General features: G+C 43.8%; 1 protein-coding gene across 1 annotated transcript in view; it reads left to right on the top strand.

Annotated features, from left to right (window-relative positions):
- Positions 1 to 15789: 15789 nt before the first annotated feature.
- The window catches only part of ABCA13 (ATP binding cassette subfamily A member 13), a 281687-nt gene continuing 281124 nt past the window's right edge, over positions 15790 to 16352 (top strand). The window contains exon 1 of the mRNA XM_054018854.1: positions 15790 to 15864. Coding sequence (XP_053874829.1) covers positions 15796 to 15864 — 69 coding nt within the window. The 5' untranslated portion in view covers positions 15790 to 15795. The remainder of the gene's footprint in view (positions 15865 to 16352) is intronic.

Here is a 16352-nt window from a genome sequence, read left to right as displayed (position 1 = left end):
GCAGAGTCCTGCACTTAGGACGGAAGAATCCCATGCACTGCTACAGACTAGGGACTGAATGGCTGGGCAGCAGTTCTGCAGAAAAGGACCTAGGGGTTACAGTGGACGAGAAGCTGGATATGAGTCGACAGTGTGCCCTTGTTGCCAAGAAGGCTAACGGCATTTTGGGCTGTATAAGAAGGGGCATTGCCAGCAGATCGATGGACGTGATCACTCCCCTCTATTTGACATTGGTGAGGTCTCATCTGGAGTACTGTGTCCAGTTTTGGGCCCCACACTACAAGAAGGATGTGGAAAAATTGGAAAGAGTCCAGCGGAGGGCAACAAAAATGATTAGGGGGCTGGAGCACATGACTTATGAGGAGAGGCTGAGGGAACTGGGATTGTTTAGTCTGCAGAAGAGAAGAATGAGGGGAGATTTGATAGCTGCTTTCAACTACCTGAAAGGGGGTTCCAAAGAGGATGGATCTAGACTGTTCTCAGTGGTACCAGATGACAGAACAAGGAGTAATGGTCTCAAGTTGCAGTGGGGGAGGTTTAGGTTGGATATTAGGAAAAACTTTTTCACTAGGAGGGTGGTGCAGCACTGGAATGGGTTACCTAGGGAGGTGGTGGAATCTCCTTCCTTCGAGGTTTTTAGGTCAGGCTTGACAAAGCCCTGGCTGGGATGATTTATTTGGGGATTGGTCCTGCCTTTAGCAGGGGGTTGGACTAGATGACCTTCTGAGGTCCCTTCCAACCCTGATATTCTATTCTATGATTCTATGACTTCAGATGAAGTGTCCTATTTTCATTTAATTTCAGACAGTAAAAGCCAACTTAAGTCAAATCAAAATAGGACAGTCATAACCTGAAATAATGTCCATAGACTAAATAACTAAATGCGTGGCATGTTGAACATATGCTAAGAAGTTGTTCCAGTTTATGTGGACAAGCTCTACGAGCTGTGACTGGTAATCAGCTCTAGAACACAATCAAATGAGAATTATTTGATTCTATGGTGAATGACAGAATTTTTTAGGAGGGAGAAAGTAGACTCATTTTTAGGATCTAGAGCTGCTCCAGGAGAGGTATACACTTCAGAGGAAGGTGCAAAAAACTCAAACAGGAATATTGTGGAATAACCCACGCAAAAAAGTTTCTTCCTAACCCTCATCAATTTGTGCTTAATTTATGCCCTAAAGCATGATGTTTTAGATCTGTCCTTTTAAAAAAAAATCTTAATTATGGATGTTCTCATTAATGGGAAATTGTGCAAATGTAATGTATGATCCTTCTTAAAAGTCTTCCTCAGCTCTTTGTCTCAGTAATATCTTGTGGCAGTGGGTTCTGCAGGTTAATTATACATTGTATAGAAAACAATTTCCTCTGTAATCCTATGAGGATCAGCAAACATCCCACCAGCATGTATAAGGGTGATGTGGTTTATTTCCAATGACAATCTCAGTGCAGGATACTGAAGTGAATGTTTTAAGATTTGTCTATCAATAGTCAGTTCCATTCCCACTGCTGCATGTCCAGTACTGTATGCAATAAGCTACTAACCATGGGGCATGCATACCACCATCAAATATATAAATCACAGCAGTGAAATAGGAGAGACTTGTACTATCTCATGCAAAATGTGAATAGTCTCTTCCCTTCTCAGGCTTTAGGGCCCAATGATTGTGACACACATTTTCTGTTAATCTGAAAGTCCCTTCCCTTCCTTTTCATTGTCCGTAATAATGAAAAGTCAAAAGTCAAAATAACTGCAACTCAGTGATATATTTTTCTTGAATAAAAGACTACAGCATATGGAAAGGGAATAATGAATTAAACAGCAGCTAAAATAAAGTCAGATGGCTGCTGTGTAATGGAGAGAAAGGAGGTCACTGAACAGAACAATGTTAAATCTGAAACTCTCCAGTACAATTATAGAAGTGGCTCTAGCGGTGATGGGAGTAGTGATTCTACTGAAACTCCACTGGAAAAGGAGCAGCAGAAAGAGTGAGGCAAAGCCAGATTTGTACAACACCGAAACCTGATTCCAGATGCTTCTGTTAGTTATGAATATGTCTCTGTGAGAAAGTTTTCAAAAGCCTATTCTTAACCTTTCAAATTATAAGCAGAACACTCCTAGAACTGACCAGAAGTTCAAATGAATCATTGTTTCTATTGTGAGAATCAGGGTGTGTTTTGTTTATTTAACCTATGAATACATTCCCCGTTTAAAAAAAATCCTACTATTTCACCTTGCCCTTTTTCAACTAGTAGCCTTTTTTCTTTTGGTTTTTTTTTGGAAAGATAGGTGAGTGTCACCAAGAAAAGGTGCTGCAGATTGCTTACAAGCTCTTGGTATGCAGAATTCTGATTTGAAATGTAAACATTTACTACTAATATTGCTAAAGGGAAGTCCATGTGAGCAAGATCACACTGTAACTTTGGTCTTCTTTATGTGAGTGCATTTAAAGACACCTGAAACATGAGGGTCAAAGTTAGGTCAATTGTTTCCAAACTGGTGACCAGTACTGCCCCTAAAAGCCATAGATACATGTCACAATGATGAAAGATGCCTATTGGCTGATAATATCCAAATAACTAATTGTGATTTATGACATAATTACTAAAAATATCACCATCTTATGCCTCTAGAATGCCCTAAATATCTGGCAGCACTCCTTTGATTTGGAGTATCTGAAGTTAAGGGAGATAACTTTGCTAGGATGAGAATTTCTTATTGAACACATCTCAGTTATTAGTGCTGATGTAGTAATAATTCTTTTAATGTAAATGACCTGGTGTTTCTAGAATGCTCCAGTTCACTCTAGTCACTTCACTAAACAGGTTTTTGAGCTATACAATATATTTAGCTCATGAGTAATGTTTCTCTGGTTTAACCTTTTGAGTTCCTTTAACACACAGTTCCTAAGAAAAAAATATTTATAAGGTTCCTAGATGCACAATATACTGCCTGACCTTATGTTGAGCTCATCCTAAAAGGCCCTCAGGGTAGCAACAATATGGCTTAAAACTTCTTGCTAAAAGAATTCAAAACATTTGTTTTCTACACTGAACTGCAAACTTTTGCTTAATTTTTAATAGACATCTGTTTGCATTTGCTTCTTTTAGGTATACTATTTTTAATTCTAATATTTTTACAGTACCACAAATGACTTGCCCGGCTATTAATTATAATAATTTGTCACACATCCTGCCCTGGAATCAATTCCCTACAACTCTCTACAGACCTTTGGTGGTTCTTGGCTGCATATTCATCAGAGACTTTGTAAGTGTCTAGAGCAGGGGTCGGCAACCTTTCAGAAGTGGTGTGCCAAGTCTACATTTATTCATTCTGATTTAAGCTTTCGCGTGCCAGTAAAACATTTTAACATTTTAGAAGGTCTCTTTCTATAAGTCTATAATATAGAACTAAATGATTGTTGCATGTAAAGTAAATAAGTTTTTTTTAAATGTTTAAGAAACTTCATTTAAAATTAAATTAAAATGCGGAACTCCCCGGACTGGTGGCCAGGACCCGGGCAGCGTGAGTACCACTGAAAATCAGCTCGTGTGCCGCCTTCGGCACACATGCCATAGGTTGCCTACCCCTAGTCTAGAGTATATTATTGGTAAAAACAAAAGCTCTTAGTGGAAAAGAGTTTACTAGGTAAGAATGAAACCATTAAACTGCTGATGATATGATGGGAAAATAAGGTAAGAAAGATCTAAGTCATTCTTGAGTACATGAGATTTTTTCTCTTGTGTGGATGCCTAGTATATTAAAATGCAAATATCTAGGTCAGTGAACATTTATAACTTCCAAACTCTAACAGAATGTTAATTATATACAATTGGTTTATTTCCCACATCTAAATAAGACCGTTTAAAAACCAAAAGGGCATTTTGACTATAATTCCTCAGGAATAATTCCATAGCACTGTGTTTTCCAACATATCCTTTTGCAGTGAGTCAATGTTTAACTTTAACATTTGTATCATAGCTCAGAGAATATTTATTTTATAGTCATGTCTAAATTTTCTAAAATTTTGGATCCAACATTCCAATTTAGACTAATTTCTGGGGTGTGCATATGTACATGCCTGAGTGTGTACAAAGTACAACAAGGACATTTATGATCCTAGGAATAGAAGGGCCTGCTATCCAAAGGGAACCTTTGGAGGTTCTGCAATCATTTATAGAAATTCTTTTGACAGTCACAATCATGTAGAATACAACAATTAGTAACACAGTTTTACAGCACATCATAAATTGTGTGTACTACAAAGCTGGGAGAACTATTCACAGCAAACAATTTAAGTTATTTTAGCTAAATTTCTATTCGTGAATGACCTGCAAAAAGAGCTTTTTCAGGTTTGCGTCTTTAATTTTATTTGATGAATGGTTTATCTGAATATATTTCAGCCTATCGGTTATTCATCATTATTATTACTTAAGTATTGTTTAGATAAGTCACTATTAATAATTTGCCACTCAGAACATGTGATTGCTTGCTTGCTAAATTCCATGATATTATGTCTGCTGCCTGACTGGATAACTTCCAAATCCACAGAACTTTTCAGGATGGCCATGTGAATACTTTTGGTTAGAGTAACCTTGCTAAGACATACATATTTAGAAATATTTGCCTGCGAATACTGAGTTACACAAATAGTCATAGCACTTCTCTTTCCAGTAACATTCTCACAAACATAATTTGTGCTCTCATTTACAAAGGTCCCAGCCCATCAGAAGACTTAAACACATACATTTTTAAGAGCAGGTTAGGCAAACACCTGTCAGGGATGGTCTAGATAATACTTAGGCTTGCCATGAGTGCAGGGGACTGGACTAGATGACTTCTTGAAGTTCCTTCCAGTCTATAACTCTAAGTTTGTGAGTAGTCCCAGCTTAAGGTTACAAACCTACATACCAAAACATTTATGCACATAGTTAGTTTTACATATATGCTTGGGACTTAAGCATGTACTTAATATATGCTATCGGGGGTTGGCTGTTTGCTCTGGGCCAGGCCAACAGTACCGCCGAGTGGCAGTGCTCTGATGTGTGATGCCTAATGGCGAGAGTCCAAGGGCTGAGTTCTCTGGCCGTTACAGCTTGAGGTAGTGTCACCCACTGGTGAGAGTCTAAAGGCCGTTCCTCCAAGTGGCTACAGTTCTGGGGTAGTGTCATCTACTGGCGAGAGTTCAAAGGCTGCCTTACATAATAGCAATAGCTCAGAGTAGTGTTGCCCACTGGCAAGAGGGACAGAGGGGTTAAGGGAACCCTGGGCCTGCCCTACTCCACTGGGTTCCAAACTAGGGCCCTTCCAAGCCATAGCTTTTATACAAGACTTAGGGCTCGATAGCCCTAAATGCACTCCCTGGGTCACTTCCTACTGTTGTCTCAGTCGCTCCGGCATCGTCAGGGGCTGGACATGGGGAGTCCCTCCTGTGTTTCCCTCTGCTCCGTCTCCAGAATCTCCTCCACTGGCAACAGCGAGTTGTTTCCCTCTGTTCCCATGGTTAATGGGGTTCCAGTGGTTTGGCTATATAGCTCGAACTTGGCGGCTTGGAATCCTGGTGGCTTCCCAGCAGAAGGATGTTATGTCCAATGGCTCTCCTCCGTCAGCCCAAACTGAGTTGAGCTGCTGCCTTTTGAAAACTCCTGCCACTAGGAGCATGCCCAGCAGAGGTGAGGGGGCGTGGCTTCCTGCATCCAGAGAAGCCCCTTAACTCTTGCCTTGCTGTGCGGGGTTGATACACTACATCACACAACCTCCCGCTCAGGCTAGGATCTAGTGGTGGTCCATCTTCCTTTTCTTCCCCCTCCCACCCATGAGAAGAAATTGGCATTCACATGTGCCTTCCCGGGGCAGTGAAGTACTTGAAAGTCATAAGGCTGTAGAGAGAGGTACCATTGCATAATCCAGGCATTGGTATCCTTCATTGAATCAAGCCAGCAAAAGGGGATGCGGGCCAAGACAACCTGAAAGGAGTTCCCCAGTAGGTAGTATTCAAGGCCTTGACTTTATCGCCAGTGCCTCCTTTTCATTGTTGAATATATGATTTCTCAAGGGAACAGCTTCTGGCTCAAGTACAGTATCGGACGTTCCTTACCATCCACCTCCTGGCACAACACAGCCCCGAGGCCTGCCTAAGAAGCATCCATCTGGAGGACGAACTGTTTTGTAAAACTGGGCTGGCAGAGAACGGATCCCTAGCTCAGCTGGTCCTTCAAGGCCTGGAAGGCTCTTTCACAATCTTCTGACCATTGCACCCTCCATGGCCTTGTGCCTTTTATGAGATCGTGGGCAGGGGGCATCTTTTGTGGTGTAATTGGGTACGAAGCAATCCAATCCAAGAAACTGTTTTTTGGTTGAGGGAGCTGGGAAATCCTCACTGATTGGACCTTGTCCACGAGGGGGCATAACTGTCACCATCCAACAGCGTACCCCGGGTAGGTCACCTCTCTTTGCCCCAAGAGGCATTTAGCCGGGATAGCAGTTAATCCTGCTTTCTTGAGGGTCAAAATACTGCAGTGAGATGGCGCAGGTGGTCCTTCCAGTTTGTGTTGTAAACACATATATGTGGCTGTGTACTGGACATGTGGTCATAATGGCTCTTTCCTCAGTCATTGGAAGGTGGCAGTGGCTCCATGCAGGCCAAACGACATGGTCACAAACTGATAGAGGCCGTAGAGTGAAGAAAAAGCTGTCTTCCCCCTGGATATCCTTGTCAGGGGAATTTCCCAATATCCTTTCATTGGGTCTGGGGTGGATATATATTCAGCATTCCCCAGCCTTTCTAGTTGCTCATCTATCCAGGGCGTGGGGTTGGTGAGAGATGGTATTCACTTTTCTAAAGTTGTTGTAGAAACTCATCAAGCTGTCCATCTTAGGTACTAGGGTAATGGGGTTCTCCACACACTCTGGGATTCTTCAGCAATCCTAGGTCTAGCGTCAACTCGAGTTCTTCATGGACTACCTTCCACATTTTCTTTGGCAAGGGTGCCCACACCTTCTGTCCTGGCGTGGCGGCTATGTGGTGGTGGGTCAGGCTTGTCTTCCCTGGGCATGTTGAGAATACCACAGGGAAGGCCTGGGACAGTTGGCTCAGTTGTGCTTATTGATCTGGGCTGAGTTTGGCCAGAATTGGATCTGGTGGGGCCACCACTTTAGGTCCTAGTTCTGGTTCTGGGGAGTACAGAGCTATCAACAAAACCTTCTGGGCTTTCCAGGCATTCAGGAGGTTGATGTGGCAAATCTGCATCTTTTTCTGATACCCTGGCAGGTGGATCTCATAAGCCATGGGCCTTACTCTCTGGACCACCTCAAAAAATCCTTGCAACCGGGTTAGGAGCTTTGACTCTGAGGACAGGAGTAACAGTAGTATTCAGTTCCCTGGATCAAATGTTCATAGTTGGGGTCCCTGATTGCACAGGCATTCTTGGGTCTATTGGGTGCTCAGCACGTTCTCCTGGGCAAATCCCCCTAGTGTGTTGAATCACTCCCAAAGTTGTAGTATATATGGCACTGAGCCTTGCTCTCCCTCAGTCTCCCAGCGGAGATCCAGAATCCCCCAGGGCTGTCGCATGTAAAGGAACTCAAAAGGGGAAAATCCCGTAGAGGTTTGGGGAACCTAATATATGTCAAATAACAATGCTGGTAGCAGTCTGTCCCAGTGTCATGGGTTGACACTGATGAATATCTTTAGCATCAACTTCAGGGTGCTGTTGAATTGTTCCTCCAGACTGTTGGTCTGTGGATGGTAGACGGATGTTTTGAGGGCCCGGATTGTCAGTAACACAAATCTCTTTCATCAACCTAGACAAGAAGTTGGACCCCTTGTCCATCAGGATCTCTCTTGAGATTCCAACCCTGGTGAAGACCTTCATGAGATCTCTCACTATGGTGGGTGCCAGCAATGCCCCTCTGCCATGTACATTGGCCAAACCGGACAGTCTCTACGCAAAAGAATTAATGGACACAAATCTGACATCAGGAATCATAATACTCAAAAACCAGTGGGAGAACACTTTAACCTGTCTGGCCATTCAATGACAGATCTGCGGGTGGCTATCTTACAACAGAAAAACTTCAAAAACAGACTCCAACGAGAGACTGCTGAGCTGGAATTGATATGCAAACTAGATACAATCAACTCAGGATTGAATAAGGACTGGGAATGGCTGAGCCATTACAAACATTGAATCTATCTCCCCTTGTAAGTATTCTCACACTTCTTATCAAACTGTCTGTACTGGGCTAGCTTGATTATCACTTCAAAATTTTTTTTCTCTTACTTAATTGGCCTCTCAGAGTTGGTAAGACAACTCCCACCTGTTCATGCTCTCTGTATGTGTGTATATATATCTCCTCAATATATGTTCCACTCTATATGCTTCCGAAGAAGTGGGCTGTACTCCACGAAAGCTTATGCTCTAATAAATTTGTTAGTCTCTAAGGTGCCACAAATACTCCTGTTCTTTTTATGGTGGGTGCCTTTGTCGTGTGTAGTGGGATGGCCTCAGGGTACTGGGTGCCGTAGTCTACATTTATAAGTATGTAGAAGAACCAGATGCACTCTTCTCCAAGGGCCCCACCAAGTCCATTCCGATCTGTTCAAACAGTATTGCCACCACAGGAAGTGGGATCAGAAGTGCCTTTGGTATCCTTTGGGGGCCTGTAAGCCTGTAGGGTCTGAGGCACAGAAATTGTGGACTTACTTATGATTGCATGGGTCGAAAAACCCAAGGGCTACCCATTGCAGCATCTTCTCTTTCCTTAAGTGTCCAGCCCACGGTACCAAGTAGTTCAGGCATAATAGTCCCCGCCTGAACTTTTTGGGAACTGCTGCTGCAACATTTCCTGGGTTTGGGAATGTCTCTAATCACTCGGTATAGCCAGTCATTCTGGATCTTGAAGTGGGGGCCCTGTGGAGTCCATTGGTCTCCAGTCCCCTCTTCCTCCAGGATAGCTACTTGTTCTCAAATGCAACCTATGGTCTGATCTTTCTGTGGGTCCGTATGAAGTCACCATTGCCTGTTAACCATTTGTGGCCCATCTTGTCTGGGGTCTCCACAGGTTTCGACACTGGGGTCTCTGCCTGGCCTGAAGGACTCTTGTCCAGGTTGTTTATATCCTCTCAGCCCATGAACCCCGTCACTTTCAGAACTGGGATTTTTTTTGTGGGGTGGCTGTTGCTCCATCACTGTAGGATCTCTCTGGACCATTTCCAGTCTTACCCCAGGATATAGGGCTAGCTAGGGTAGTTGTTGGACGAGTCAGCACATTTCCTCATTGCCCTCTACTTCGAGCCAGACCTTGATTACTGGATAGGACCATACATAAAACATAAGAACATAAGAACGGCCATACTGGGTCAGACCAAAGGTCCATCTAGCCCAGTATCCTCTCTTCTGACAGTGGCCAGTGCCAGATGCCCCAGAGGGAATGAATAGAACAGCTAATCATCAAGTGATCCATCCCCTGTCACCCATTCCCAGCTTCTGGCAAACAGAGGCTAGGGACACCATCCCTGCCCAGCCTGGCTAATAGCCACTGATGGACCTATCCTCCATGAATGTATCTAGTTCTTTTTTGAACCCTGTTATAATCTTGGCTTTCACAACATCCTCTGGCAAAGAGTTCCACAGGTTGACTGTGTGTTGTGTGAAGAAATATTTCCTTTTGTTTGTTTTAAACCTGCTGTCTATTAATTTCATTTGGTTACACCTAGTTCTCATGTTATGAGAAGAAGTAAATAACACTTCCTTATTTACTTTCTCCACACCAGCCATGATTTTATAGACCTCAATCATATCCCCCCTTAGTCATCTCTTATCCAAGCTGAAAAATCCCAGTCTTATTAATCTCTCCTCATACCGAAGCCATTCCATACCCCTAATAATTTTTGTTGCCCTTTTCTGAACCTTTTCCAATTCCAATATAACTTTTTTGAGATGGGGAGACCAGATCTGCACCCAGTATTCAAGATGTGGGTGTATCATGAATTTATATAGAGGCAATATGCTATTTTCTGTCTTATTTTCTATTCCTTTCTTAATGATTCCCAATGTTCTGTTCACTTTTTTAACTGCCGCTGCACATTGAGTGGATGTTTTCGGAGAACTATCCATAATGAGTACAAAATCTCTTTCTTGAGAGGTAACAATTAATTTAGACCTCATCATTTTACATGTATAGTTGGGATTATGTATTCCAATGTGCACTACTTTGCATTTATCAACATTGAATTTCATCTGCCATTTTGTTGCCCAGTCACCCAGTTTTGAGAGATCCTTTTGTAGCTCTTTGTAGTCTTCCTGGGACTTAACTATGTTGACTAGTTTGAGTTTTGTATCATCTGCAATTTTTTCCACCTCACTGTTTATCCCTTTTTCCAGATTATTTATGAATATGTTGAATAGACTGGGCCCAGTACAGATCCCTGGGGGACACCACTATTTACCTCTCCCTATTCTGAAAACTGATTATTTAATCCTACTCTTTATTTCCTATGTTTTAACCAGTTATCAATCCATGAAATCCATGAGAGGACCTTCCTTCTTATCCCATGACACTTACTTTGCTTAACAGCCTTTGGTGAGGGACCTTGTCAAAGGCTTTCTGAAAATCTATGTACACTATATCCACTGGATTCTCCTTGTCCACATTCTTGTTGACCCCCTCAAAGGATTCTAGAAGATTGGTGAGGCATGATTTCCCTTTACAAAAACCATGTTGACTCTTCCCCAACAAATTATGTTCATCTATGTGTCTGACAATTTTGTTCTTTACCATAGTTTCAATCAGTTTGCCCGGTACTGAAGTCAGGCTTACCGGCCTGTAATTGCCGGGATCACCTCTGGAGCCCCTTTTAAAAATTGGCGTCATATTAGCTACCCTCCAGTCACTTGGTACAGAAGATGATTTAAATGATAGGTTACAGACGACAGTTAGTAGTTCTGCAATTTCACAATTAAGTTCCTTCAGAACTCTTCGGTGAATACCATCTGGTCCTTGTGACTTATTACTCTTTAGTTTATCAATTTGTTCCAAAACCTCCTTTAATGACACCTCAATCTGGGACAGTTCCTCAGATTTTTCACCTAAAATGAATGGCTCAGGTTTGGGAATCTCCCTCACATCCTCAGCTGTGAAGACCATCCCCATGGATGCACTGGAGGTAGATGGGGGTCTCTGCCATGTCAGGGGACTCTATCAGACTGGTCCAGATAATCATCTGGCTGCACATGGAATCCACCAAGCCCATTACTTGGGTGCCGTTGACCCACATTGGGAGCAGGAACTTGGCCAAGCCTCTCTTCTGAGCTCAGAGGCCTGAAATCCATGCCTGGCCATAGCTACAGTCCATAAAGGGGCACTTTTGCCTGAAATGCCCCTGCTGGCCACACTCAAGCATTAGCTCTTTGGGGCTCTTGTCGGTGTGCTCATTGCTGGGACAATGGGATGCCCGGGAGGTGTGTCTCCTTCCCCTCAGAGTTCTTGGTCCCTCCTCTGTAGTGTATAGGTACTCCAGTTCTTCCCCTGTGCTAGGATTACCTCCTGCAGGATGGGTCTTTGCTCCATGATTCCCATCCTTCACTTCTAGACTGGCATCCATTGGGATTCTGGGCCTTACTTTTGGGGTCTCTGAGTTTAGGTGTCTGAATAAGTGTTACCGTTTCTGACAAAGTTGATGGCTGGTGGCATTTCACTCACTTCCTTCCTCTGGCTGGGAGAATTTGGGTGAATTGTTCTAGCAGCCCAACTGTCTTGGCTACTTGCATCCCCATCAGCTTCTCATGCTTGAGCTAATGTCAGCAGTGGTCCCAAAGATGGTGGGCTACCACCTGAGGTTAGGCTCCAGTTGCGAACTTCTCTTAAGGAAACCTCTATTGGAACATCTTGGGGTTGATGCCTGTATGGTCTAGAATGGCCGCCTTCACTTTTGTGTAGTCCTGTGTGATCCAGACTGTAATACGCTGCTTGTGCTAGGCTGGTTAAGTACAGGGTTACCAAGGTAGTCCAATGCTCTGGTGGCCAGTGTGCTTGTCTGAAGATGACTAAGAAGGCCTCTGGGTCATCCCCAGGCCTCATTTTTGTATGGGTATGGGTAACCCGACAGGGAGGTTGTCTCCTATCAGCCCGGGAATGGTGGTGTTAGATGTCCCGTGCAGATGTAGGAGCGCTGCCTTCTGATGGACCAGTTGTTCTTGCTATATCTGGTATTTGGCTGCCAGTTTGCAAATAATCTGTTGCTGCTGTTCTTGTTGCTGGGTAAACTGTTTTTGCTGCTGTGCAGCAATTTGTTGTAGAAACTGTGTCTGCTGCTGTTGCTGTTGGGCCGTGTGCTGCTGCTGACTCTCCAATATCCACTTCAGCAACTTCTCTGTATATATGGTTTCCTCATCGTTCTGTCCCTGGGCATAGAACCTAGAACAGTGGTGGGTGGCCCACAGGCCACACGCGGCCTGTCAGGTTAATCCACTGGCGGGCCACAAGACAGTTTGTTTACATTAAGAAGAACAGGAGTACTTGTGGCACCTTAGAGACTAACAAATTTATTAGAGCATAAGCTTTCGTGGACTACAGCCGATGCATCCGATGCATCCGAAGAAGTGGGCTGTAGTCCACGAAAGCTTATGCTCTAATAAATTTGTTAGTCTCTAAGGTGCCACAAGTACTCCTGTTCTTCTTTTTGCGGATACAGACTAACACGGCTGTTACTCTGAAACTTTGTTTACATTGACCGTCCGCAGGCACAGCCGCCCGCAGCTCCCAGTGGTCGCGGTTCGCCATTCACGGCCAATGGGAGCTGTGGGAAGCGGTGCAGGCTGGTTGCCGCTGACCTAGAATAATCGGGTGCTGACTTGTTGAGCACTGTAGGCACTAACACAACACAAATACTAATATTTGTCAAAGTTTTGGTCACACATCCCTGCCTCTCTTGTTTGATTAATTGTCTCTGTGCTAAGAGGCTTTACTCATGATGTGGGGCAGGATTAGGGAAGTGCTTTACTTCTCCAGAAAAGTCCAGCAAACATTTACGCTCCCTACTAGAGCCCTGCACAGAACTATTTTTAATCCCACTCCCATTCCACCCCGCAATACTCACTTCCACTCTGACCCGCTCCTGCATTGTTGAAATTTTATCCCTCTCCCACTATTATGGCATACCATGCCTCTCTTACTTCTGTGCTGCTGCTGGCGGCAGCACTGCCTTCAGAGCTGGGTGGCTGGAGAGCAGCAGCTTCTGGTCGAGGCGTTCATGTTGTTTGCAGCATGGGAGGATGACTTTTTAATCCGGCTCCCGTCCCATCCTGCAATACCCATTCCCACTCTCACCTGCTCGCACATTGTTTGTTGAATTTATATCCCGCTGCCATAATAGCAGGAGCAGGACAAAAATTCAACAAAGAATGTGGGAGCGAGTGGGAGTGGGTATTGCAGGGTGGGACAGGAGTGGGATTAAAAAAATAGTTCTACGCAGGACTCTAGTAGGCAGCACAAATATGTTTGCTTGACTTTTCTGGAGAAGTAAAGCACTTCCCCGACCTTTCCCCACATCATGAGCAAAGCCTTTTAGCAAAGGGGCAATTAATCAAACAAGACAGGCAGAGCTGTACGACCACAACCTTGACAAATACTAGTATTTCTGTTGTGCTAGTGCCTACAGTTCTCAACAAGTCAGAACCTGTCTGACTTTATGCAAACATAAATAATATTCCAAGCCCCAAAGAATATAGAAACTAAAAAGAAAGATGTAACAAGAGCACAAGACAAGGAGGTAAAGGACATGTGTGGGCACGAAGGGAGTGAAGGATAACGTAAGAACAAATAGGATAGCCGTGTGTGCAATTCTTTGCCAACCATAAGCAATGATCTCAACTTGTCACCTACTTAAATGTTATCGGATGGTAGTTTTGTGCATACAGCAGAAGCAGGGGCATGCCCCCCCAATAATTGGCAGGAGCTGACAGAGCATCTCTGGCCCCCTGACCCCCAGCAGGGACAGCATGATTGGTCCTCTGGTCCCAAGGACCCTGGTGGGGAGAGCACAAGAGTGCCTCTGGTCCCCAGGGTCTGGCAGGGAGAGCGAGCTCCTTTGGTCCCTGGGCCCTGGCAGGGAGAGAGAGCTCCTTTGGGCCCGGGGCCCCAGTAGGGGTACAGAAGGTGCCCCTCCAAAAGCGGTGGAATTTAAATTCCTGCACGTGCCCCTGAATAGAAGCAAGTTCTGAGGAGGGAACTGAGGGAGGATAAGGTGGTGGCTATATGGACAAAGCAAACAGCACTGTGAACATACACAAATACTATTTCTTTGTGAGAATGTGATGAGAAAATTGAATATAAAATATGGTAAACTGACAAACCTTATTTTCATTGCTTTACAGCTCTCTCTCTCTCTCTCTCTCTCTCTCCGTCAGAAATAAGTTCAGGTGTTTTCAAATCTGGGTCCATGTCCATGGCTAATATAATACTTGTTTTGTTTGGAAAAGAAGAAACAAATGTTTAAAAAGTCCTAAAATTTTTAGGTTGGATTAGCTTCTGTTGTCTCTCCCTCAACTGCTCTCGTGCTCCTGAAAAAACCGAAAGGCCCAGTTAATGTATGCCCTTCACCTATCCACTAGTTGAAGGAAGTGGGTCTCTGTTTGTAGCAGGCTAGTGTGTCTGGCACAACTAGGTAGGGCACTGAAGTCCCAAGCTGCCAGGGAAAACGGGCTCAGAGGTAGTCTCAACACATCAGTCCCAAGGGAGTTTCTGTGACCCAACCCGTCACAGTGATCATTTTGTTTTAAATTAGGAAAAAGACTTGTATACAGGCACCCCACAAAATCTAATAGCCTGGGGCTCACAGGAGAGTTAATCTGGCCCTGGTTATGACTTTTAATGTGATGGTTTGAATGTGAAAGTTTGACATTCAGTCATAACAAATTAATTTGAAAGAGTAACCCAGGGTTAGATGTTTACAGCTACATATTCTACATCATATACAAAGTAATAGCTTGTGCAGAAAAATAAATTAAAAGAAACCGCATAAATAAATATATAAATAAGTAAATAGCTGAATATATTCTCTAGCTACAGGCTTGTCCACCTTTGCTCTGGCTTTCTCCCCAGTGTTACTACACAATATTATTCTCGCACCTCCCTCATTCGCTGCCCACCTGTAACACCCCTCCCCCCAGCACACACACACACACACATTCTCAAAACCATTCTTTGTTCAGTTGAAATAGCAATAACTGCCGGGGCCAGGGATGTTGGGGCTGGGTGAAACACACGGCCGGAGCTGAGGGTCAGTGCCCAAAGCCCCATAGCCAGAACTGGGGGCTGGAGCCTAGGTCTGAGCCCAAAGCCCCAGAGCTAGGGGGCCAGAGCCTGAAGCTCTAAGCCGGGAGATGGAGACCAAACCATTGTGGCCAGAGCCTGGGGTTGAATAGTAACCTAGCTCCAAAAATGGAAAGGAGACTTAAATATCCAATGTTAAATGTATGCTGTTTATTGTAATGGCTTGCAGTTATGTCTGTTTCTGGAACGCAAAAGCAAGTGCATACTAAAACACCCTGAAGGCATTTATATAAAACCATCCACTTGCTGTTCATCACATTGAGCAGCAAGTAGAAAGATGAGATTCCTCGGTGAACACAGAACAAAAGGCAGAAACATAATCTAATCTTTTCTTCCTAAGCAGACACATCTCTTGCACCTTTTCTATGTGCTGGAATTAACTAGTTCCTGGTCAGGTGACTAAGAGTTAAAGGTCTTTAAATACCCACTCTTTAAGTAGCTGGGGAAAAAGACACAGCAATATGGGGCATTCTGTTCACCAGTTCAAGGCGCTGTTCTGGAAGAATTGGCTCTGCCGGCTGAGACAACCGGTAAGTTTTTGCAAATGCTTAACGTAGAGATTTTTTTTCTCCTCTGCATTTCTGTGGAAGTGACTGTGTCTGTTATTTCAACTCTTCCCTTTGCCTCAGAGAATAATAAGGATCAGCTGGCTGTAAATGGTTCATGTTGTCCCTCTGAGCTCCTGATTATTTAAAATAGGAGTAGAGCAGAACCTTGTATTTTAATACTGAAATAGCTGAACAATCAACACTTTCCAGTGTGCAAATTCTAAAGGAAAGTGCTTAAATGCTTTTGAGGAGACACATTGGATCATTGGGCAGTATTGATGCTTGTGACACTCCTGGGGAAGAAAATTACTTGTCCTTCAGTTTCAAAGTGCACATTGACAATGAGAGAACACTGTTGCAATTGAGATCAGAATATAGCCTACAAAGGATTTAAAACAAGATGTGGGGCAGTAGAGAGCAAATATTAGCTAGAAATATTTTTCCTCCTTTTCCTCTCAATAAGCTCTGAT

This window comes from Malaclemys terrapin, chromosome 2 (genome assembly GCF_027887155.1).
Source record: "Malaclemys terrapin pileata isolate rMalTer1 chromosome 2, rMalTer1.hap1, whole genome shotgun sequence".
Lineage (NCBI taxonomy): Eukaryota > Metazoa > Chordata > Testudines > Emydidae > Malaclemys > Malaclemys terrapin.
Note: the sequence above shows the minus strand (reverse complement) of the source record. Positions and strands in the feature narration are given on the sequence as shown.